The 26,028-nt window shown below is 44.6% G+C and overlaps 1 protein-coding gene across 2 annotated transcripts in view; it reads left to right on the top strand.

Annotated features, from left to right (window-relative positions):
- The window catches only part of Efl1 (elongation factor like GTPase 1), a 93,229-nt gene that overhangs the window by 29,554 nt on the left and 37,647 nt on the right, over positions 1 to 26,028 (top strand). For both annotated transcript variants that reach the window (XM_057756561.1, XM_057756562.1), the window contains 3 exons: positions 443 to 594; positions 803 to 969; positions 3,506 to 3,644. In XM_057756561.1, the coding sequence (XP_057612544.1) occupies positions 443 to 594; positions 803 to 969; positions 3,506 to 3,644 (458 nt within the window). The remainder of the gene's footprint in view (positions 1 to 442; positions 595 to 802; positions 970 to 3,505; positions 3,645 to 26,028) is intronic.

The following is a 26,028-nucleotide window of genomic DNA, read 5'->3' as shown; positions in this document are numbered from 1 at the left end:
ACATCGCAGCCTTCCTCGTGAGCAGTCGGTTGTTCTCCCTGAAGACACACTTTGGAACTTCAAAAGAAAGCCCCATTCCTTATAGTGACCTTTTGCATGCTTCCAAGTGTCACTGCCCGTTAGCCGTTCTTTTCTTTCTCCTGGTTGGCTGCTACCAGCAGAACGATTGAGGGTCTCTGGAAGGTTTTGTGTGACTGCACTTGGTACTGCTTGGGGCATTGGGCACTCATGCACCCGTTCATAAGCTCAGAGCTGCCGGGATGTAGCAGGCCAGAGAGCCTGCTCTCCTTACTGCTTTTGCGGGAGGGAACTTGGGAAGCCTCTGCTTGGGGGACGTGGGACTGATCGTCACCTCTGTGGCCACATGAGTACTTGTTGCTGCTTGACAAGCTGAGAGGTACTTGGTGCCGCCAGATCATAACCTATTTGTGACATCCTGTAGGCCTCTCACTCAAGAAGAAATGGCCCAGAGACGTGAACGTGCACGGCAGAGACATGCGGAGAAGCTGGCAGGAGCACAGGGACAGGCACCACAGGGTTCCACCAAGGATGGCGGTGCCCTTCTAGCAAGTCCCCAGGGAGATGAGCCAAGAGGTACAGCATTACTAAACGGGCTTGGATGTAAAATATTCGCTTAACTTGGTACATTGTCCTTTATCTTTTGACCTTCATCTTAGTTTTTATTAATATTGTTTCTATCCTTGAACCAAATACTCGTATTCACCATGTCTTCTGTATGTGCAAACGGTTCCTGGGTTGAAGTGAGCACTCATGGCACTGAATATCTTTTTGTGCCTGGCAGGTGACGAGCCAGATGTGGCGAGTGTTAGCCCTCAACCTGTGCCCCACGAGGAAAGCAGCCAAGAGGCCTTCATTGCGTTTGCTCGTGTGTTCAGTGGCATAGCTCGAAGAGGACAGAAAATTTTTGTCCTGGGACCCAAGTACAGCCCTGCTGAGTTTTTACAGCGGGTAAGCCTTGTTATTTCAGGGGTCTGGTAACTTCCAGACTGGCTGGGTGTGGTGGAGAATGGGCGAATAGGAAAAAGGCACTCCAATTCCTATGTTATCTATTGTGTTGCCTTGGTAACATTTTGTGTAAATGGCTCCCATAGTAGCATTTGGGAACCATATGAGCCAGTGAACAGCTTTTCGGGCCTTCTTTGCTTATCAAGCAAGGTAAGAGTCACTTTGGGATGGAGAGAAGAAGTCGATGTTAATTTGGAGCCAAAATAACAGTGGTCAGTCTTCAAGAAGTTTGCAGAGCCAAAGTCTTAGTGCCTCTGGCAGAAGATATAGGAAGCAAGCAGGTGGGAGGTGCCTCCCGCATAGCCCAAAGTCTGTTCAGGCCTATCTGAGAGCAGACAGACAGACAGCATGGACAGATGCCTGAGCCAACACCGTAAGAGTTTGGCCCCCAGTCTCTACTGTTAGCAGCTTATTCTCCAGTGCTACATGATGGGCAGGCAGGCCTTGCTGGGCTGTGGACCGAGCACAGTACTTGGTGTGTGAAGAAACTGAACATCTGCAGCGAGCTTAGTAGATCTTAGCTTGTCGCTGAGAATCACGCACTCTGAACTGCCCCAGTGGACTGGATCGTTCTGTGAAGCACTGACTTACTGGCTGTTACAAACCCCGTGAGCATGTCTGTTGACCACCTGTGTGTCATCTGTCGCTGAGACTGTAGGTTGGGACTGGTTCTTATGTGTCTACAGCTCAGCAACACAAAGACAGTTGACTCCATGGAGTCAGTGCCATGGGACTCCTAAGGATATGTGAAATATCTCAGACCCGCTGTGAAGTTAGCCCCTGTTATTTTTCTCTTGCGGGGTGTTACAGGTTATAACATATCCTGCAGCTTATCAGCTCCTACTTCCTAAGACTTAGGGGCTCGCTCTCACTTAGCCGGGTGTCGTGGGGATTTTACACTGCTGTCATCAGGGTGTTGCTGGGCTGGTCTCCTTTGCAGGATCAACTAGGGTAGGATGTCGGGGGGCGGGGGGAGAGTGAGCACACATATACAGTATGTGCGCATGTGCTGTGTGTGCACGTGCTCCTAGAGATTGAACCATGGCCTTGTGCATGGGAGGCACTGAGCTACAGCCATAGGCTGTTTTACTTTGGTTTTGAGGCAGGGTCTCACTGAGTTACCTAGGAAAGCCTGAGCTCATTCTGTAGCCTACGCAGGCCTTGAGCTATGATCCTTCTGCCTCAGCCTCCCCAAGTCCCTGGACTCTAGGCCATCAGGCTTGGGGTGTTCCTTACATTTTAGATTTGCTGCTGTGTTGCCTTTAGAGCTGCTCTTGAGAGTTGCAGTCATACATGGGCACTGAGATGTATCATGTAAAAAAGACATCTCTTTGCTGAAGGTCGTGAGTCTTCCTTTCTTCTGCGCCTCCATGAGTTGTGTTGCTTTGCTCCTTTTCCATCAGTGCCTCTGTTTGTAATATCAGTTGTCTTAACATCATATGTAGGATCTAATAAGACATTTTATTCCATCTTAGTGCTAGCTCTGGGCCTGTGGACACCAAACATGCATTTGTTGATTGATATACTTCCGGGGTCCTTCGATATAGTGGATGTATTTCTGAACATATATGAAACTCACACCTTGAATCATGACAAGAAGTAGGGGGCTCATAAACCCACTATTCTTGTTTTTTTTTTTTGTTTTGTTTTTGGTTTTTTTTTTTTTTTTTTTTTTTGGTTTTTCGAGACAGGGTTTCTCTGTGGCTTTGGAGCCTGTCTTGGAACTAGCTCTTGTAGACCAGGCTGGTCTCGAACTCACAGAGATCCGCCTGCCTCTGCCTCCCGAGTGCTGGGATTAAAGGCGTGTGACACCATCGCCCGGCCCATAAACCCACTATTCTTGTGTGTGTTCTTATGCATGTGTGTTTTGTCTTTCCTTCATTGTTCTAGTATTTCAACATATACTCCCTTTCAGATTAAGCCCATGGCATACGTACCTAACAGGCGCTTGGCTTTTCATGACGTTTTTATCAGCTGTTTTCGTGCTGGCGTCTCAGGACACTAGCAGAGTTCTTGTTGAGTGCTTTTCACAACGTGGGGATCTGATGAAGATCCCAACAACTTTAAAGAATAATGGTAATATTGATATTGAAACAAGCATGGTATAATCAGGAGAACTGTTGCATGGCATAACGCTCATACATAGTGACACGGCATAGTCCTGAAAACTATTACATGGTATAACACTCATACATAGTGACAGGGGCTCTGGGCCAGCCAGCTGCCAGGCCACAGAGAAATTTTAACCTCGGAACTTAAAGTTGGGAACTTAGGCACATTTTAAATATATGAGAGGTTTAAGTCTTTCAGGATTTACTCATCAAATATGACTTGTTTTCTATCATAGCCCACAGAAAACATAAAAAAAAAATTTCAGCTTTGTGTGTTTTGGGTAGACAAAGGTGACTGACTAAAACTGTGAGGGCCCCGTGATAGCCTACTCCTCTCCTCACTTGGATTTCATCGTTTTCTCTGACAGGTCCCACTAGGCTTCTCGGCTCCGCTGGAGGACCTGCCTCCTGTCCCCCACATGGCATGCTGCACGCTGGAGAGCCTGTATCTTCTGATGGGAAGAGAGCTGGAAGATCTGGAGGAAGTGCCCCCAGGAAACGTGCTAGGTAGGGTGCTGCTGGCTCCCCTGTCCCTCCAGCCTTGAAGGCTGTCCAACACGTCACGAGGCGTTCAGTGACATTTCCAAAGAGAATAGCCTGTCTTTTTCCATAGTTCATCACTTTTTCTGGAGTCTTTAACTTAGTATAATTGAGTCCCCAGCCTATGAGTCAGGAATTTGGATGTCTAGTTCAGACATATGTGCTGCTTAAGTAAATGGTGACGCTCTATCTAAAGTGGGTGCCTTTTGTTTGGAAGCTTAAAACAGAATTGTTACTCATATGAAGTCAGTATAGATGACCAAACATTTCTGGGTCTGCAGGTTTGAATCTAAATCTTTGGAAGCCGTTTTTCTTATCATGGTCTGTTTAAACTCATTTCTTTCTTCCTTACCCTCCCCCCCCCCAATGCTTCTTACCAGTGAGATGCCTCTGAAAGTAACTGGTTGGTATTAACTTTCCTGTAAATATTGTTTCTGTCTCTTGCTTAATTCCTGCCCTTCCTGCAGAATCCACTGAGGCGAGTTCTTTGTCAGACCCGGGACATGGAGTGCTGTGTTCTGTTGTGCACGTGGGTTCTGAAACACTTGGGCCCTGAAACACGTGGGCCTTGCCAGCCGCAGGGCCACTGTTGTCCAATGACTGTGAAATGGGAAGTTCTTGTGAAATCTAGAATTGTGAAGTTAAGGATCTATCTAGAGCAGCTACTGGTTTGTCTGGATTTTGTGGGCTTTCATCTAAGAAATTTGCCAAAATATGTTGTCATGCTCCTGCTGAGATGTATTTTTTTTAAAAAAATTTATTCTTTTTTTTTTTTTTTTTTGACATGGAATTAGTAGAATTCCTGGCTTCTCCCTAGTCCCTCTTTTGTTTCTACTTTGGAAAATGCCAGTGACGTCCTGATGTAGCTGATGATTGATCTAGCTCTGTAAGGGACCATAGCCAACTTCATCAGAACTTTGGGAGAAGGGGAACACCCCACCTCTGGTCCTAAGCCCTCTTTGGGATTACTGTGGCTTAGATCCCCCCCCCCCCCCTTATTTCTTAAATGGCCACATAACCTAGAACTCAGCCTGGTGTCTGTGGAAAGGAAGATGCTCAGTGGTATGGACAGCACGAGGGCCTTCATGATGGCGCCTCTGCCTCTGGCCCGGTGTTTCTTCTCCAGTGGAAGTGATAGGGCATGGCAGGCAGTGGAGTCTAGCTTCCTCTGGGTTCTAGGTGCTGTCCACAGTGTGGTTAGTGTTAGGCTTGGCAGGCAGTGGAGTCTAGCTTCCTCTGGGTTCTAGGTGCTGTCCACAGTGTGGTTAGTGTTAGGCATGGCAGGCAGTGGAGTCTAGCTTCCTCTGGGTTCTAGGTGCTGTCCACAGTGTGGTTCAGTGTTAGTAGAAGGACTGAAATCATTGCTTTCTCATCCATCTTTCAAGGCAGCCATGGTTCTGCCCTCTGATGTAGGGAGACCTATGGTAGGCTAAACTGTTCATTTCTTCTTGTAGAATATATACATACATGTACATATACATATATCCCTCTTATTTTCCAAAGATTGGGTAGTGGTGGTAGGAGATGGGTAAAAGTGACTCAACACTGTCATTTACATATTTAAGGATATGCCAAAGGGACACATAACTTTGAAGTGAAGTAGATTGAGTGGGAAAAGCCAGGTGTCTTTCCTGTTTGCCTTAGGACCTTATTTAGCTGCGTAAATCTCGCTCAGTCCGTAGTCCTTGCTGTCTGACTTGGTCCTTTGGTGAGGCAGGGCATGTGGCAGGAGCATGTGGTGTGACGTCATGGTAACTAGGAAGCAGAGCAGAGTGCCTGGGTGGGAAGAGGAAAGTGAAGCCACCATAGGAAGGATGAGATGTAACTCCACTGGCGGGCACTACCCTAGTGGCCCATCTCCAGCCACCCTCCCCCCATTCCAGAATTCTTCCCAGGAGTCAAACAGATCAGAACCCTCACGATCTGATTGTCTCAGAAACACAGCCTAGGGTGTGGTTTATTAAACCACCTAGGCATGTCTCATCCAGTTAAGTAGTTCATCATCACAGCCATCTACGGGACTCATAGTTTTATTTGGGGGTAAAAGGGCTTTCCCGGTGACCTCCATGTGTAGTCTTGTTTCTCTGATTTTGTCACATGCCCAACTAACTGCAAGGGAGACCCAGGATTAAGTATACGGATATTGGGGCTGTGAGTGTTTTTCAGAGGTCTGGTTTATACTGGCTGCCAAGCCCACCCTCACCCCTCATCTCTTGTTGCCTAGCAATTCCTGAATCCCCTTTGTTAAAGTTGTGTTTCTTCACATCGACAAGCAAGATCATCCCCCAAAAGGATTGTGAATGTAGCACTGAAGGAATATCAGAGCCAGGCTGGCCTCTTTGATTTGCCCTCTGAGTTGAGACAGGCAGGAATTGTTTCCCAGTCTAACTGCGTTCCCTGCATAACTAGCAAGAACAAAGATTCTGCCCATCGTTCCCATCAACTGGTTATATTGGCTTCTAGCCAGTCATGCAGGCTTGCTGGCCTAAGGATTTACAAATGATTTGAACTGCCTGCCTTAGTCACTAACGGTACTGACAATTCTCTCTCCTCTGGTAGAAACAGAACAGCTCCGCTTGTTTTCCAAGGTTGTTATCTATGGAGTCCTGTGGATTCATTTATTATATTTATCATTTAGCTAAAACGTGAAGGACAGAACATTAAATAACAATATATGGAGTACATTTTGTTGTTGCAACCGTAAAATAGTAACCAAACTATAAAATCCCTATAAAATTGAATGTGACATTCCTGTTGTATTGTAGCAGGCTGATACCCCAAGTCATAATGCATCAGTTTAAACTTCTTCATATTTATATCATGGAAGTTTATAGGAATTTTTTATTTATTTCTTGGTTTATTTTGGTCTTCCTAAACAAGGACTCACTGTGTAGCCCTGGCTGTCCTGCAGCTCACTCTGTAGACCAGGCTTGTCTTGAACTCAAAGAGATCCGCCTGCCTCTGCCTTTTTACCTGGATTGTCAGTATCTCCATGGCTGGAAAAGAACAATACTATATCCGGGTTCTTAAAGGTGAACTTCTTTTCAGTGATTAGGCTGTTTTCACTTCCAGTATTCATTGGAAGGAGCAGGCACTGTTTGGACATGGCCAGTTGATGACCCATTCGAATGACATCAGAATGCCGTGAACTGATTCGCAGTTCAGAACCTAGAACAACCTCTTCAGGCCAATTCCATTCGTTCATTAATTTAAACCCAGACAGCGTATGTTAGCAGCCGTAAGTTCATAAGCCAGGGTGTTTAATAAAAGCAGCTGTTGAGAGCTTGCAAGGGGGACGGAGGAGGAGGTGAGCACTTTCATCCTACAGTAGGAGGAAGGCCAGCTGGTAGCTAGGAACAGTGAAGTGTTGCTAGGGTACATTGACCAAAACCAGGTGTATCCACCCTGTTTTTCATTGTTTATGGTTTGAAATCAAAAATTAGGCTAGCTGAATTGGGTAGAATAGTCCACATGTTCCAGTTTCCCGTCGCTGCATTAGAAACCTTGAAGCCTAGAGGCTTAAAATAAAGGTGGCTGTTTTTCGGTGCATCTGCAGTTTGTGCATTGCCTGGTGTGGGTGGTGTGTGTTCCCTGGGTGTCTGCTGTGGAAGCGCACAGCCTAGGGGCTAGAGTTGTAGGAAGAGCCTTTCAGTCCAAGCGCAGGAGGCTGATGCCACCTCTGGGCTGCGGCCTTGCTAGGGTAACTAGGCTTTACAGGTGACTGAGTTGTTCCACTTTGAATATGAATTACCCCCGCAGCCCCAATCCTGAAGTGTTTCTCCCGTTGGTAGTGCGAGTTAGGGACTTAGTAGACCCTCTCAGAGATGGTCACACTGGAGACTGGGTCACGAGGATGTGTCCTTAAAGGGTCTGTCTTGACTGCTGCCTTCCCCCTTCCTCCAGACCGTTAGGTGAGCAGCCGCCCCCTACCTGTGCCCCCCTGTGATCTTCTGCCTCAGCACAGGCCTGGAGTCAGTGTAGGCGACGGCTGTGGAGTGTGGTCTCTAGAACTGTGCTAAAGTACGTCGTTCCTCTCCTTAACTTGTTTCTGTGAGTGCGCCCCAGACTCGGAGAGCTCTGTCACCTTTGTGGATGGCTGCCACCACATCCTGTTTGTGACGTGAGTCATGACCCACATTCTAAGAAAGAGAGCTATCCATCTGTTTTTAGTGGGGTTTTTAGCCCTCACTTTTCATGAGGTGGTCTCTCTAGGACCTGTGGACAGTACTTTCAAACCACACTACTGTGCACAGGTAATTTCCTGTTTGCTCTTGCATTTTATAGACCCATCTGTAGACATCACAAATGAAGCTGGAGATGTCCGTGGTGATGGCAGAGGCCTGAGAGCTAGCTCCCTGTGACTTGTTCACTTAGAGAAAATGTCAGACCTATTTAATAAGAAAATGGTGGTAAATGACATGGCCTACGGCCATCTGCTTTTCACCCGAAACCGTGTAGCGGTGGGTTCCTTCAGTGCGGACGAAATTGTTTTGTTGGAAGAGGAAATGAAAACGTTATACAGCGTTCTTGGACAATCAATATCAGGTAGCCAGGCTCCACGGGGAAGTTTTTTTCGGGAGACCCTTGAAAATGTAGATTGCACATTTGAACTCAGCCATAACTCACTTCAGAACTCACATGTGCTGATAAGTACGGAGTAGGGTTTGTAGTCTGGAAATAAGTTGATTTTAAGTTTAAAGTCATCTAATTCCAACCTGATGTTTGTGTAGTTGGTATAGATAGGACCAAAGCGACCCAACTGTGTCAAGCACACAATCGTCCTTTGTTAAATTCCCCACTGAAAATACCTCTCAAAAGAAATGCTTGCTACAGGCTTGTACTAAAATCTGAGGGGAAATTGAATTAGAATTCCAAATCCTTGGCCTTTTCATATACTCTTGTAGATCTCTTCCATATGGTTCAGCCTTTAAAAGTTCAGGGACATATTCTGAGAGGAAACATGATATTCCTCTTCTTACAGCATAAAGAAAATAATAAATATTAATTAGCCTTTCTCTGAACAGATCTAGTTCTGCCATGGTTGGTTTCTGAGCCAATAGGAAATCAGCATCAGGGATCAGCATGGTTTGAATGGAGAGTGTGGGGGTGGAGAGAATATATTTGGTTTATGTGAAGAAACCTAGAAACAAGAAACACTGGAAGGATTTTACTAACCAGCTTGACTTGCTTTATTTCAAAGGAAGGCTCAACACTATGTGGCTTCAGTCTTAAGTCTTAGGATACTATTATAATACTTTAAATTGGCTTTTTGAGAATTTTATAGAATGTATATTATTATCAGCATTTTTGATTGGAGAGAGTTATATTTTAATCAACAACAAATTAACAGCTTTAGTAGTCTCTTACGTTTAATAACGTAACCTGATTTTTATAATTTCTCATTTACAGATGATAACGATTTGCAAATTTTCCTTTTATTTTATGGTTATATCTTATTTCTTCATACTTTCATATTACTTATAAAGGGCACAAATATCAGTGGGTATGTCTGCTGCTCCTGGCTTTAGTGGTGACATCATGTCCTGGTGTTTGAGCCTCAGCAACTCTCATCAGCCTAGGAATGACAGAATGTCCTAATGAATCCTCAGACTGCGACAACAGAGTGGGAGGCTGTCCTGTTTTGACAAGGTCGTGAGCTCGGTTTGATCTTCTGTGTATTGTGTTGCCTTTGCAATCCTAGAGACAAGCCCCAGCCATTGATTACTGGACATTCTTCTAGTAGAGTGGTAGATTAACATAGGTGTTTTATTTAAATTTTTATCCTATCGTGAAGACAGCTGACCAGTGTTTCCTAAGTATCATAAAAGCACCAAAGAAGAAACTTCCGTCTTTCTCCCCTTCCTGAATTGCACTGTCTGGTTGGTGGCCACTAACTACGGCCAGGCATTTACATTGAAATTGTTTGAAAACAAGTGACAATAAAATGCACATCATCAGTTGTGCTGGCGATACTCTTGATCCCGCAGCCCTGCTGTAGAAGTGAGACTGGGGTGAATGTGCGTGTAATGTGTAGATTGTCCTGCAAGCCTGCAGAAGCTCTTACCAGTAAAGCCAGCTGTGTCTGGGGCATCACGTGTCTGCCTCAGCCCCGATTCTGCTTGTGTCTTCTTACCTGAGTTCTCGATTATAAAACTTTCTCCTAAATTTTAATATCATACCTCTTAAATATGGTTAATTCTAAAAAGAAATAACTTTCCTAACTGCAGATGTAGCTCAGTAATAGAATGCTTGCTTGCTATGTGCTAGGTCTTGGGCTAAAGAAAGCCCAGTGCCATAATACATTAAAAATAGTTTACAGGACAGCACAAACTCTGCATGGCAACTGTGAGCATCAGGCAAGCTAAATAGAGTAATCCCTCGCAGTATGTGGAGTAGGTGTGGGAGACGAATCAGTTACGGCGCCTTTCCTTCATGTTCTGGGAGACAGTTCAAGTGTCACGAGACTCTCCTGGTTCTTAAAGTTTGTGGTACTGGTGTCCATGGGACCTTCTGTCCTGGCCGGTTAGCAGGTTTGTGATGACGTAATGTCGGCCGGTTGTGTGCCACCTGGGTTGTTTCTTCCGGTCCTCTGTCAGTGCCCATGCTGTCCTAGATATAGACCTGTGTTAACATTGACTGTGACGATGGCACTAACAACTGTTGTCTGTCCAGGCTTACCGCGTGCTAGAAACTGTACTAAATATTTCCCCTTGCCGGTGAGACGGGGCTATTTCATGTAGTGGGCACTGGAACTTAGGAACACTAGTAACTAGCTCCCTGATCTATAATACAGCATGAGCTCTGTGAAAGCTGGAGTGTTTAGCCCTCATTGTGTCTGTGGCTCTTTGTTTCTGTATCATTTAGGTTTCTTCCTTTGCTCCAAGTGGACTTACTGGTTGTTCGTTTTTGACATTACATTCCCCTATCTACCGTTAAAGGATGAGTCCTCACTGGGCGTGGTGATACATTCTTTTAATCCCAGTGCTCTGGTCAGTTAGTACAAAGTAAGACTGTTTCAAAAAAAAAAAAGTCTTTATATGTGACTTTTTAAATGAATTGGATCATTTTTATTAAATCTTCCTTTATTTTTCTTTAGGAGTTGTTTCATTTATAGTATTTGAAACTAAAGTATATATGTCATCAATCTTAAAATGACTTTGGCTGAATGCCTTTAGTTTTACATGTAGCTTTCTTTCTTTTTCTTTTGAGACAGGGTTTTGTTTTGTAGCTATGTAGACCAGGCTGGCCTCAAACTCACAAGAGATCTGCCTGCCTCCACCTCCTAAGTGCTGGGATTAAAGCAGTAGCTACGACACCTAGTCTTCCCAGTATATTGTTCTGTGTACCCTAATTTAGCCTTCACAATCCGTGGGCTACAGTTGCAGGTGGCACTGGGACATGCTCAGCCCCTTCAGCCCTGGAAACCACTGAGCAGGTTCTAGGAAGGGGACATCTCCTTCTCGGTCACTTCAACTTTGATTGTTGCACTGTGTTTGATAACTTATGTAGACTAAGTTATGGTTTTCATGTTCACTGGCTGAAGTACATGGATACTGAACATGTATCCTTTGAAAAGTTAGATGGGCACAGCTTTCTAATCTAAGAATTGCCACAGACCTTATTTGAGGACGTAGAGCCCTGCTACATCTACGAAGTGTATATATATATTCCTCTCTCTCTCTCTCTCTCTCTCTCTCTCTCTCTCTCTCTCTCTCTCTCTCTCTCTCTTTTTGAGAATATCACGATGTGTAGCCCAGGGTGACCTCAGTCTCCCATTTCTGGGATCACAGGCATGCACTACCACACCCAACTTCCTCTTTTACTCTTCAATGAAGCCTGAAGAGCAGAGGGACTCGTGAGGGAAGATGAGCAAATAGTAGCTGGAGTTGTTTAAAGGAGCCAAGCAAACTAATGTGTCAAAAATAGGTGAGACATGGGAGAGGGTGGGTAAGGGATCGGTGATGGAAAGGGTTAATCTCTCTTAGCAGTGTGGAAGACAGGAGCATCTTGTGAGAGAGGAAGGAAGGGAGCAGCATGGTAGGGAGGGAGAAATACAGCGAGCCCTTGTCAGCAGATCATCACATCGTACTTAGACTAAGTTGGAGCAGCACTGGGCTCCCAGAAGAAGCAGAATGAAACCGAGCCAGCATGGGAGAGACACGGAAATGTAAGGTTGGCCTGAGCATAGTGCCAGTCGGGGTGGGGAGAGCCTAGAGGCTGGTCCTAGACAGCTAAAAGCTCTCGTGGGGTGAATTTGGAAGAAATTATCCTGACACCTTCAAGTATGGGGACCGACTCCCATGCCTTGAGCAGCCTCCTGCAAACTCAACTGGCAGTGCTTCTTGCTGTTTCTTGAGCTGCAGCTGTAATTTTGGTCCAATTTTGGATGTAATAATTAAAGAAGTAAGTAATTGTACTTAGAACATAAACAGAATGGTTAGACTTCAAGTCTGCTCCATTCCAAAGATTTGTTAGATGCATACTTGTGAGATTGATAATTAATAGTTGGCATAATTGCTGTGGGATTTAGCTAAATTACCAAGACACCAGCAGGTCAAGTGTCACTATGAGGAAGCAGGAGACGGGACAGTTATGGACCAAGTAAAAGTCAAGTTGAGGAGACTGGTGGTGAGACAGTTGATCTTGGTTCTTAGTACTTATAGCTCATTTCTAAGTGGGGAAATAATTTGACATTTGTAAATGGCTTGTAAATATTGACGAGATACCATTGATGGTTCATACCATATAGTCTTTTGCTAAAAACAGATATTTCTTTCAACAATTTCACATGCATAAATTGATGCATTCATTTGGAGTACAGTTTGACATTGTCTTAAGGATTTTAAAGATAGGCTTTATGGGAAGGTATAAATATGTTAAATAATTGTTTTAATGTTTCCTGAGGGAGGGGTATTTTAAGATCCAGAGGCTGGCTGGTGGGAGAGTGACCACAGTAAGGATGAGTTTTGAATGGTGGTATTTTTAGGAGAGCTTTGCACAGCTTGGTCTTTCAGAAAAGGTAGAATGTGTGGCTTAGAGACACTTGATGTTGGATGAAAAATCATGTTTCATTCATGATCTTAAATGTGAGTATATATGACAGACAGATATGAAATGACTCAGAAATACATTGTAAAATAATAATAGAGTGTTCTTTCATAATCATGAGAAGGGCAGAAATATTAAAATCTGGCAGGGCCTCGTGTTGTGTTTACGGGATTGTTGGTGTGCTTTGAAGGAAGCATGACAGCCAGATGCTGAAAGAGCACACACAAGGCTGTTAATAGTGCCGGTGCTCATGAGCAAAGAGCAAATCAAATGACCATGAGTGCAAATTATATTGATGTTATGAAATGGGATATACGTGAGCAAAATTAATGATATTATCAGTTCAAGGCAGTCTCACAAGTACAGTGGATTGAAAATGAACAAATTGCAGAATTTCCATAGAAAGGTTAAAAGTATGTAAATGCTGTAGATTGCTTAGAAACAAGTGTGTCTGTAGTTAAAAAGATTGACAGATTGACAACAAGGTCAAGGTAGTTCACTTGAGAGATGAGCTGATGGGGTAAACAGATGTCTGTGTCTTCAGTGGGTTTATGTCGTGTCTTTCATTGTTCCTTTTACTTCTTAGATAACATGTTTCCTATGTGAGAGCATGTACACACACACACACACACACATATATACAAACACGGCACTTGTGCTGGTTCAGCGGGAGGGCTAGTGCAGACTCCTTAGGGACTGGGCCTTGCAAGTCTCGATGCCCAATTGCTGTTGTGCATTCCATGTGTGTTATTGAGTGGGTGCGTTAATTGATTTGGTCACTGGGCTGAGGCAGGAGGAAACATGGGCGGCCAGAAGCAGCTTACTGCTCATCATCTGCTTTTTCAAAGCTGACAGTGTAGTTAGGCACATAAAAACACAGAAAACGTGAAGGCTTAGCCCTCTATTATAAAGACACTAGAGCTGGGCTGAGAGAGGGCTTGCTGCGCCAGCTGAGGACCAGAGTCAGATCCGGGAAGCCACATAAAAGCCAGGTGGGCATGCAGTCCCCTGTAATCCAGCCCTCGGGAGACAGGGGTGGGATCAGCAAATCAAGCTGGCTAGTTAACACTAGCTTGCTTCAGGAAGTAGAGAGGACATTCTAGGGTGTTCTTGGACGACCAGTCCAAAACCACATACATACGTGTGCACCTGGACACATGAGCACATACATGTGCACCACACACATGAAAATAAATACTAGAAGTTGGTGGGTAAGAGCAAAGTCTTTCCTTAATCTGAACATTTCTTTTTGAAGAAGATTTAAATGGATACGTAGCTTTGTTTTGCTTTTTGTATTTTTTTCCCTTATATTAAGATAGAGTATTGGGTAGCCAATGCTGACTTCAGACTTGCTATGTAGCTGGGAGTAGCTTTGAACTCATTTTCCTGCCTCCACCTTACAAGTGCTGAGATTCTGGACCTCCACCATTATGCCTGGCTAGTTATGTTTTGATAAAGTGACATTATCTAATCCCCAGAGCCATGGTGAGCTTAATGGGAATTCTCCAATTGGACACTGAAACACCAGAGGCTTCTCCCCCCACCCCCAAAGACTAGCAGTAGGGCACTGTTACCTGTTTAAGATTACTGCCTAGACTTGGGAGACCAGAATCACACAGGCAGGACCTGTTGCACACCTTTGTCCAGCTCCCTGTCAAATTATAATGCCCCTCCACCCCCGTGTCTGGACTAAAAGCTCCTGGGTTAAGGAGAGCTGGGGTGTCACAGTCTGGAGTGGTGGTTGACCCAGGGTGATTAATTTGTACTGTAACCTCAAAGGGCCGTGAGGTTCAGGGTATTTTTCTTTAAGTTCTCTAGCTCTCTACCATGCATCTGGGAGTTGTGTTCTTTCTTATATTGCTCTTCTGACATTTTGTGCTGTGTAATTGACATGCTTCTCTCCATTTCTCTAGAATGTGGGCAAGGTAACACATAAACTCAGTCAGATCAACAGTTTTCCAGATGCATCGTACATCTGAGCCGTCTTACTGATCCTTCCCTGATGTTTACTACCACTTGGTTATTAATAAATTTTCAGAATTGCTTATGCTGACCCTTGGCTCATTATTCAGCTGTTGGAGGAGGCTGCTTGTTTGTCCCCGCTGCTCAACCCCAAAATAATCACACAGAAACTGTATTAATTAAATCACTGCTTGGCTCATTAGCTCTAGCTTATTGGCTAACTTCCATATTAATTTAACCCATTTCTATTAATCTGTGTATCACCACATGGCTGTGGCTTACCGGCTAAAGTTCCGGCATCCTTCTCCAGTGAGGCTACATGGTTCTCTCTGCCTCTGCCTCCTTTCTCCCAGCATTCAGTTTAGTTTTCCCCACCTACCTAAGTTCTGCCCTATTATAGGTCCAAAGAAGTCCTTTATTAATCAGTGGTATTCACAGCGTACAGAGGGAAATCCAACATCATCCAGCACTGCAACTGAAAAAAAAAAATAAAAGAGAAAGAGGGAGGTGGGTGGTGGCAGGGAGGGAAAGATCCCTCCATACAGGTGCTCCTCCCTGGCTATATTTTCTATTCTGGTATGTTTTGCCAGTCTTTTTGGATTTGGTCATGGTATCTTTTTCACAGCAGCCGAAACCTAACTGGGACACAAAAATAACTGAAATTAAACAATAAGACTGGCAAAATACACCAGAGGCTTCTCCCCCACCCCCAAAGACTAGCAGTGGGGCACTGTTACCTGTTTAAGATTACTGCCTAGACTTAGGAGACCAGAATCACACAGGCAGGACCTGTTGCACACCTTTGTCCAGCTCCCTGTCAAATTACAATGTCACCCATAAAATTATTATCTACTATATATACATATCTAGACATTAATGTGCTTATCTAAAAGTCTACGGATTATACATTATGCTGTTAACACATGCAGATGTCTCTCCTATTGTCATGTAAGCCCCTGCCCCACCCCCACCCCTGCCTTTTGTGGCTCCAGGGCCAACTGTCTCAACTTGAGCCACCAGGCAGCAGCCTAAACTCCTTTCCTGGGTTCTTCCCTGAGGTGTGATTTCTGCCCTGGTCTTTCTTCCTTCCTCTTTGTGTAGCCCAGGGCCTCTTATTTTTAACTTCTAGAGAGACCACCTGCTGTTTTAGTGGCAGGAATTCACTCTCAAGCACCTGGTGGCCTTTAATGTAGTTCCATTTCTCAGAGTCTGGCATTTGCCTGAGACCTTTTCTTGTGTTGACACAGCCTTTCCCTAGTCTGTACCTTTCTGTAGACTTGAGATTCGGGGTGGAGAGATTTGGAGGAAGAGAGAAAGGCTATAAACCATCTTTCATGTGTGTGTGTGGGGGGTGGGGGGTGATAGATGCACACGTGTGAGTCTGTGTGCCAATGCACATATGTAGAGGCCAGAGGCTATATGTCCTGCTCTTTCATTCTCTGCCCCTATTATGCCTTTGACACTGAGTCTCTCCCTGAACCTGGAATTGAACTGGTGGCCAGCAAGCCCCAACCCACCTGTCTACCCCACACAGTGCTGGGTTACAGGTACACATGGCACCAGCTTTTCTATGCATGCCTGCTGAGCCATCTCTCAGCCTTAAATACTCTTGACATTTAGTCATTTAAAAAAGAAAATTAAAAAAAAAAGACAGCTTCTCTTCTACATTAAATTCTGCCTGTTCTGCAAAGACAACCTTTTTTGACTTGGTTTCCTGCCCTAATCCTTTGCTCATCTACGCTCACTTGATGCTCACTGCCCTGTCTGGCTCTGTCTTGCTCACCAGAGTAGATCTTTCAGTCTGTGTCTTAGTCCTCCAAATTATTTATAGGCCCTTCCTACTTCTGATACCATCCAAAGGGGAAATTAGCTGCTGGCAGCGGAAGCAGTGCTGCTTGTCCCAGCTGTGGGCCTCCGCAAGCTCACCTTGATGGAGTACCCAGATTCAGGACAGCCATTCAAGATAAGGTTGGATCGGGTAATCTTTTAGAAGTGTCTCTCTTAGCTTGGGTTCTCCGGGACCCTCCCACCAGGTCCTTTGCTCACGTCTTAGGCCATCCTCTCGTTATTTTGTCTGCTGCTTTCTGTACCTTCTTTGCCCTCTCCTATGTGTGTGGACTGTCTTGGATCCCTTTCCTACAGACGTTTGATGGACAGGAATCCCTCCATCGGGAGTTTTAAGAAGGCAGTTCATATCCTGATTAGGTACAAAAGTGTCTGTCTGTCTCTGATTGGGACCAAGTTCTGTGCTCCAAGACCTCTGGATGATACAGGCACTAGTGGTGGCCCCTAAAGTGCACCTGCGCCAAGATGAACACAAGGGGGCGGCCTCCTCCAGATTTTCATCAAACCAGAAAAAGGAACAAAGAGCTTGGTTGGCTGGAGCCTGTGCTCTCTGGTACCCAGCAGGAGGAGGAGAGGTCCTTGTTCCCTAGCGTGCTGAACTGTTGTTGCCAGGGACATTAAGTGCTGATAGAGTCTGGCTCTGCCAGACTGCAGTTCTGTGAGCACACTCCAGAATCCTCAGTATCATTGTTGTGAACACTTTCCGCACGGAACCCACAGCAGTATGTGGAAGACAGACATTTTATTGTTAGAGGCATAGGTGACAGGCGAAAAAATAAAGTTCAATTTCAAAAGGAGAAAAGAAACAGCTGTGTCCATGTAGAAAAGCTGAGATTAGGTGTAGTTTGCTGTCTGAAGCGGAGGAATGATTTCAAAGCAGCCCCTTAAGTCTGTTTTGCGCCTTCCCTCCACCCCACTCTTGAAGGAATGGTTTCAGTGCTCTGTTTCCTTCCCTCTTGGTTTCCGCTTCATCTTGGAAAATGAGTTATGACTCCTTAGTTGTTCTGGTTGGAAAAAGCTTTATAAAAATGCATGCTGCTCAGTGGGCAGAGTATAAAACACTGCGGATACCCGGCCTCCTGTGCAGTCAGAAGCACGTTGCCCCTGGCTTTATGCTTTCCAGACGACCGTTTGTTGCTGTGCAGTAGTCCAGTACGGAACTGCACTGGTGACAGATTTCAGAGAGTTTGGGTCTGTTGATTCAAGCACGGGCTGAAGTCAGAATTCTCCTCCACTGCTGTATCAAGTCCTCTTGGTTATTGGACTCTGTAATGGCTAGAAGAAATCAGATATGCTCTGAAATCAAAGGTGAATTCACTCTCCCCTAGGGCTAGGCTGAGGTGGAAATAGGAACCGCTTCGTTTAGGCTCCCAGAAGCAGCAATTAGTAGGTTTATTGCATGATAGTTGTCTTTTTTCAAAGCCATAAGCCTTCAGCTTTTCAAACATAACTGCTAACTTTTCACTTTCCAGTAATTGATATAATTAGTCTCATATTTATATATCTTTTGTTAACTGATGTCAGACTTGTGCTTCAGCGCTGCCTTAACCCTTTCTAACCATCATTTGTTTAGTAATTATTTTATGTTGGATTTTCAGTGAGCCACTGGTTATTTTTTTAAGCTTCACAATAAAATTTATCGATTCATTTATTGTCACTCACAGAAGAACAAAATGAGACAGAAAAATTTGCTTTCCCAACAATTGAACTATTTTGTCCATCCTTTATCAGCTGCCATCAGGAATACAGTGCTGAGCTTCCTGTGAGCACCTATGCTAGATGTGTGTTTGCATATGTGCTTATAGGTGTGTTTTGTACACACACACACACTCCAACTAGGCACAAGGTACTGCAGCACTGTTACCAGCCTGAAACATTTTTGTTTGCAAGTAATATAGCTTGGACTTCCTCAGATCTTTCAAAATTATTCTATAGAGAAATTGTGTTCTCTAGTTTTGAGTTTGGTGTTTTAAAGTCATATTTGTGTGTAATTTTTAATATATCTCCAGGTTTGGAAATGCAGTCCTTACACTAATCAGAGCTGGCATGAAGTATATTAACTTCACTCCATAATATAAAAGTGTATAACACAACCAAGCAGCAAGGTATAGTGGCACATGCCTGTCATCCCAGTACATGGGGGCACAGGTCAGAGGACCACCACAAATCTGAGGCCATTCTGATCAGGCAGGTCAGGCCAACATCATGGGATCCTGTCTCACAAAAGAAAAGAAAACAAACAAAAAACCCAAAAGGTAGAAGGTGTTGTTTGTTTGTAGTAAACTCAGAAATACTGTGAAGTTCCAGATGTGGAATTCTAAATTATATAAAAATTGCTCTAAGACCCACATAATCATTGCCAAATTAAAACATTGGCATGTAGGAGCTCCATGTAGCGCTCATCTTTACATGTATGTAGGCATTTTGTGTATCTCTCTCCAGTGTCCTGTTGGGTTTTAGATTCTGAAATCAGGTGTGAGAACGTGCATTCGGACCCATTCACTCCTTGCTCTTTTTTTACAAAGCCAAAGGCCTCATGATGGAGTCTTGCGTAGAGTACCTGGTTCATGTCCCTAGAGTGCCTGCTGTCCTGGAGAAGCTATTAATAGTGTACTTTCACTCTGAAAAATCTGCTTTGATGACAAATTCTGTGTGATCACACTTGTTAGGACTGATGTATTTTGGACTTGTATATAAACCAACCTTTTTTTTAATTGCTTGTTGTGTGTCCCACCGTGCATCTGTGGTCTCCAGAGGGCAATTTATTGGAGTCAGATCTCTCCTTCTGCTATGGGGGCCAGGGACAGGGCATCAGACTTAGTAGCACATACCCTTACCCACTGAGCTGCGACTCTTTTTGGTCTTGATGCCTCAAGCACATTTTGGCCATACCAATTGTCTTAGCTCGTAGAAAACATTTTTATTTATAGCTGCCTTTTACATATTTCAAATCATCCTTTAGGTATCAGTCATTATTAAAATGTTATCCTTTGTATTTCCATAAGTTCTTAGAGACTGAATTTAATTCTTTTTTGTGTCTAAGCAGAAAGTTACTGATCAAGAACTTGTAGAATGGGTCTTAGGAAGTATTTTGGCTTTCTAGTATTGAACTTTGATCTTGTCTATGAAGTAGGAACCTCCCAGGGAAGGGCGTGGATTGAGCTTGGACTGAGGATATCAGTCTTTCCACTACTATTGACTGAGCCTGCTTTTGGAAAAGAATCCTTTCAGTGTTTACTTTCCTGACAACACCACCTGGGCTTGTAGGGCCCCTCAGGTTTCTTCTCTAAGGCCATGCAACTGCCAAATGTCTGCTGTGGCCACCAGCAGTGCTGGTGCCAGCAGTGTGTCCCAGAGCTAGAAAGAGAAGCCCTTGAATTGTGTGGGACAGAACAAACTAGACAATTTGAGAGCTATGTGACGACCTCTTGCAGTGGAAGACCTCATGAGCACACTTAGCTGACCGCGTAGTGTTTCTCATAGACGTCTGTTCCCTTTATTTAAAGTAGTGTAATTACAGACAGCCAGGTGTATACTGTAACCTTCAGTCAGGTATGAACCCAAGGAGGGAAGAATGATCTTCTGTAGAATTTGAGTTACAGAATCTGCTCTGTACTCTGATAGGCCATTTGCAACCCCTGATAAAATGAATCTTTTTGCTTGGCCAGATTTAACGCCAGCCAAGTGCCTCCAGGTGAGGGGAAATGAGGACAAGCTGACTGTTTGCTAAATGTACTACAGCTCCAGACTCTCAGCGGTAAACTCCATTGATGATGAGAAAACGTCGTTTTGTTTGTTAGTATGAGATTGCTATTGCGGTGTATATGGCAGTAATTCTTCAGGCAAACTAGATTCAGATATTCTGTAAATCTTAAACCACTAGGGCACTGTCTTCTGGCAGCACCATAAGTGTGGGTTGAGTCCAGTGTATGTTATTATTGAGTTCACTATGCTTCCTTTCTGGGATACAGTAATTTGGGGTCAAGCATGATCCAATCACAGCACAATCCCCAGTGTCTTCTCTTTCGTTTCCCACCAAAAATATGTGTTTTGGGTGGGGGGGGAATCTTGTTTTTAAATTAGTATCCGTTCTTCGTTGACAAGTTTAGCTAATACACTTTTGTTTTTATTTCCCCGACGAATTTTAGAAATAGCACTTTTTTGTCAATAGATCCCAACAGTGGAAATACTGAAGTAGGTCTGGGGTGACGTCTCCACGGGTCAGGTACTTGAAGGAAACCTGAGGACTTGAGTTCAGACTGAGAACCCACCTCAAGCGGGGTGCACTAGTTTGATCGTAGTCCCCCGCCAGCCAATGGTGGGTGCAGACTGGAGATGGGAGGATGTCTGGACGCTTGCAGGCAGCCTGCCCTCACACACCATACACAGTGGCAAACACGAGACCGTCTCAAACAAGATGAAGAGCAAGGAGAGACTCTGGAGTTTGTTCTCTGACTACACACACACTATGGCACGCATGTGTCTACACTCTCACACACAAAGAATCCTTTTTAAATCAGAAGTACAACCAAGTCTCATCGTCTCTGCGGCCACTTTTCTGACATAAAGTTAGCAACGAGCCAACACATGCGTCCTCTTCTCCTGTGTTTTATGAAAGTGGCGTTGGATGCACTGTCCGCTTGCTTCGGCTCAATAGATTTGTGTTGAGCTCTTGCTCACACAGTGTCAAGAGGCACGAAGCACTTAGTGTATAATCTCTGCCCTTGGACGATTTGTCACATTCTGTTCTGACACATATTCCAGTTCATTACTGTAGCTAATCCCCTTATCAGTATGCCAGGGCTTTCTAGTTCATGATGTTGCAAAGCCCAAATAAGGTACTGTTTGTTCAAGCACTTAGCACAAGACGCTGAGATCGTAGCCAGTGGTTGCTACCAGCTGATATCTATGAACCTAATTTTTGTCAATTTTGTAGAAAGGTTTGCCTAGGTTTGCATTATTTCAGTGGGTTTTTATAGATCTTTAAAACACCTGGCTTCTCTTTCTGTATTTGTTTCTTTTGGATGGGCCATAACCTAAAGCTCTTTGCCTGCACAGCCTCGGTTTTGAGAGGTTTTGATGAATTGGGGATATAGCTCGGGGTTTAGGAGGAGAGCTCCAGTGCTCATTAGTTGATTAAAGAAAAGCGACACCTCTTTTTTCCATATTCTTGCCTGTATCTGATCAATGAGAATAACTATAAATCGCCTTCAGTTAACACATTAACATTTCTTTTGCTTTATGTGCCTTTTTATTATTGCGGCTGTTTTATCAATTGATTGGTTACAGGCAAGAGATGTGAAGTCAGCCACAAATATAAAGCTCCACTTTGTTAGAAAGACCACACACAGTTCTCAAAAAGTTGTACTCAGATTTGATCGCATCATTTCCAACTGGCCTCTGAGGAAGTGAGTCCGGTGGCCTTGAGTGAGCAGCAGTGGCACGTGGTGGCCAAACCTCGGCGTGTTTCCAGTCCTGTGTGGATGGAGAGGGGCTTGATTAAAGTCGGCTGGCCCAGAATGATCTCTGGACGATGCTGAGCTGGATCTGGATTAAAGTCTGCCTGCTTTCTGTTTCCCTCCAAGCACTGGGGAACTGTTGAAATGGGTCAGCTTGGGAGATCTTGTGTCCAAATCCATTTTTAACACCCCCACCTTATGTTTTCATAGGACCGTATGCTTTTCAAAATGCTTTTATCTGTAGTATTTGATCTGTCCAGTCTGCTTTTAGTGTCTATATTTCAAAGGCCAGTAATGGTTAGGTTGGAAGTGATACCTATTAGGGTAGTGACTTTGAAATCATTTCCAGGTGTTTCCGACAGGCTGCATCTGAGCGTGGAACTGCAGACTTTGTCTCCTGTAAAGAAAGCCTGCTGCTTGAGTTGTCCTAGACGTGAGCAGCCCTTGAGAGCTCAGGGTTTGTTATTGTTCACCCTTTTCTATTTTTAGTGATCAGCCTTAACTTACCGCAGTGTGGACGATGTGTAATATGTGTAGGGAAACCTGAGTACGTTACTGAGGAAGAAGAAGTAAAGAAAAACTCCTTAAGTAGCCAAGGAGAGACAGTCCGTTCCTCAGTTTGGGCTACAAACTACAATGGAAGAACAAGGGAATTGGAGCATAAAATAATACTTCCGTTGTTTGTATTCAAAACTGATACAAGGATTTTACAAAGAGCACTTGGACTTTAGATTTACCTTAGTTTTTGTTGCTAGGCATTAAACCTAAAGCTTTATACAATGCAAGCTCTACCACTGAGCTACACCCAAACCTTATCCAGTGTTAAATATTTCATGGGCATAGAAAATACAGTAATCCGTGTACATGCATACAATATATTGTATGTGTACTATATATGTATAACAATTCATGCATACATACGAAATAGATATGCCCATTGTTGCTTACTGAAGACATAGGGGGAAACATTTGGACAAGAGTAGAACTCTGTTCTGATCCTGCTTGCCAAGCCTCTCTTCTTTATACCATACAGATGACCACAAGATCATCTGATAAATGGCAGCGAGTTTATAGGAAATCTGAAGTCTTCTCTCCTTTTTTGGTAGAAAATAAAACTTGAACAGTCACATAGTACTGGACACAAGCTCCTTACCACTCCCAGAACAAGCATGGACACTTGAGGAAGAGAACCAACTTCATCAGCCCAAGCAAAGAAGCCCACGTGAGCCAGGCCTGTGGGAATGAGAGAAAGCATGGAAAGAGATCTTCGGGCAGTTTCAGAGGGCATTGCGTGGGTTAAAGTCTGCGTGGATAGAGAGGGAAACAGGTCCATCAGGAAGAGAGCCAGTAAGGAGGCTGCAAGCGCTGTTGCCATGCTCACGCTCCCCTCCTGCCAGCAGCCCTTGCAGGAAGGTTGAAATAGGACATTTGCACCATTGCCCTGAGAACAGCAGCAGTTGCTACCCGCAGAAGTCTTCAGGGAGCACGATTGTTCCTATTTAGAGTTCAAGGATTCTAAGCAGCAGACATCAAGGAATTAACTTTGAGGCTGAGATTTTAGAGAAGGGATACTCAGAGTCCACTTTCCGAGCTGCTGACTAGCTGAGATACAGCCGAGGCTTCCTTGAGGCATTTCTCTTATGGAAGATGTGGTCCCATGGGATTATAATGGAGCTGACAAATCATTCCAACCTGTGGATATTGTAGCCATCTCGAACAGCTGTAACATGGCTCTCACATGCTTGTGGGGATGCTGGTGTGAAGCCCAGCGTGCCCCCCAAACACATAAAGATGAAGCACACTCAGTTCTGTGCGTTTCATGGTGCTTAGAGGTTAGTGCCTGTGCCTCCCGCTTACCTGAGTAGCACGCTTTCAGTTGCCATCTTAGCATGTACACCTTCTTAGTTAGAAGTTAACTGTGACCGTGTGGTGTGGTGACAGTGGGGACATCCTGTGTCTTCATTGCCTCCTCTCAAGCCTACCAGGAGGTCAGGGCTCCTGATCTGTGTAATTCCCTCCATGGTGTTCACACAGTGCCAGACGCCCCATGAGATCCACGTCTCAGAATGTACACATTGCCAAGGAATGCCAGTGGTTGCCCGGCATCGTGAGGCATTCAAAGGACCATGGCAGTTTGTAGCAAAGATTGCCTCAGTCATGCAAAAGGAGGCGAGGAGGTGTAGATCAGAAGTGGGCACTGAAAGAGGAGCAGAAGCAAACCACAGACTGCGGCCCCCAAACAGCTGGAGCCACCAAGTGCACTCTGGAAAAATGCGAATTGGCCCTGCAGGACAAGAGGGGGGCTGTCAGTTCCCAAGAGCCAGTCGTTAAATTTCACAAAATTTGCCAACCAGTTTTAAACTCGGCTATTTTTAAAGACTAAATTATACACATTTATTTATTTTTCTGAAACACAGTCTGTCTCAGGCCCAGGCTGGTCTAAACTTAAAGCAGTCTAACTTCCTCGGCCTTCGAGTGCTGGAAATACTGCAAAATTATATTAAACTCATTAAATTCTATTAAAAACAAGTGCGCTAAGTGGATCAGACATAGGTGGCTGCTTCTGATCATAGCAAAACTCCGTGACACCAGAGCACCCAGAATCTGGAGAGTGCCTGGCGAGAGGGGCTTGAGCCTGGGTAGCATTTGCTCTGCTGTCTTGTGCAGTGAAGGCGCGTGCCTGTGCGTGTGCAAGTAGGCTGCGGAGGTGGGCTTTAGGCTCAGTGACCTTTCTCCCTCTTGCCTTTGACCTCTGACCCTATTTTTCTGTTTCTTTAGATGTTAGTTAAAAGTGGGAAGGAGACTGCCTAGAGGAATTTAAAAATGGGCAAAAGTGGAATCATGCATATCAAAGCTTCCTGATACTGATGTTCTCAAGAACCATGGAGCCTATAGGCTGCTGTGGAGGAAGGCAGAGCTGTCAACTGTCTGTTCCCCTGGAAATGGAAAAGCAGTAAAGGCCAAGTCTGCAACTACAGTGTACACAGCAACTAACCCAGCAGACATGCTGATGCATGGTCTTTCCGTAGGACAGTGCCTCCCCATGAAACCCTGGCTGTCCTGGAACTCACTGTGTAGACCAGGCTGCCCTCGATCTCAGAGATCTATCCACTTCTGCCTCCCAAGTGCTGGGATTAAAGGCGTGCGCCGTCATACCCAGCATGGCCTGTATTCTTTAGTTTTCTCATTTACTGATAAAAAGCTTATTTATATATTGAAGCTATCCAGTTTTTGTTAATCAATTTTTTACTCATCTTTTTATGTTTTGTAGCTTTGCCAGAGAAGTGAAAAAAGTTAATGGATAGAGCTGGAGAGAGAATTGTATGGGGGAGCCTTGTCAAGAATTCAGGGTCTATGGGTATGGTCCACTGCATAGGAGAGGAGGGAGCATGGGAGAAGTTCCAAGTAAAGTCAGCTTTCATTCTTTTAAAGATTTACAAGCTCGGGAATTTTCTGTAGCCTTTCTCTTTTTGCCGTGTTTCTCTTAGGAAGATAACGTCCCAGTCATGTTGAAGAGCTGCATGTGTGCTGGTACTGCTCAGCCGGCTCAGTGTCCAGGGCCAATTTTGTGTTTTTGCAAATGGGCTCTGCCCAATGACCTGAGAAGTGGGGCATACCTCATGGCATTGACCTGCTGTGAGTTCATGTGCACAGCAAGTCCGTCCTGGCAGGAAAGGCCCAGCATAGTAGACATAACAGGCAGATTTCCTGCTCTTCCTGGTAACACGGTCGAGGAAAAGAAAGTCTCCTTATTTATTAGGTAAACAATAAACATCTGATTCCACTCTCTAAGCTCTTTTCTCTGAGTGTTGAGATTAGAAGATAAGGCTGATTCTTGTGTTACGATGTCACAAGCTTTGGCTGTAGATGGATGGTTTCCTGCCACTCAGCCTGCAGCCCACACGTCAGCAGGGGGGAGCTCCTCCTCTTTCTTACAGTTTAGTTAGCTTCCACTGAGCTTCCCAGTGTCAGATGGAATCCCCAGAATGGCCTAAGGCCAGGGCACTAGAACAGCAGTCAAGTCTGCCTGTGCTGGC

This window comes from Chionomys nivalis, chromosome 23 (assembly GCF_950005125.1).
Source record: "Chionomys nivalis chromosome 23, mChiNiv1.1, whole genome shotgun sequence".
In the NCBI taxonomy this organism is placed as follows: domain Eukaryota; kingdom Metazoa; phylum Chordata; class Mammalia; order Rodentia; family Cricetidae; genus Chionomys; species Chionomys nivalis.
The sequence above is the reverse complement of the archived record's forward strand: the minus strand, read 5'-3'. Positions and strand labels throughout refer to the sequence as shown.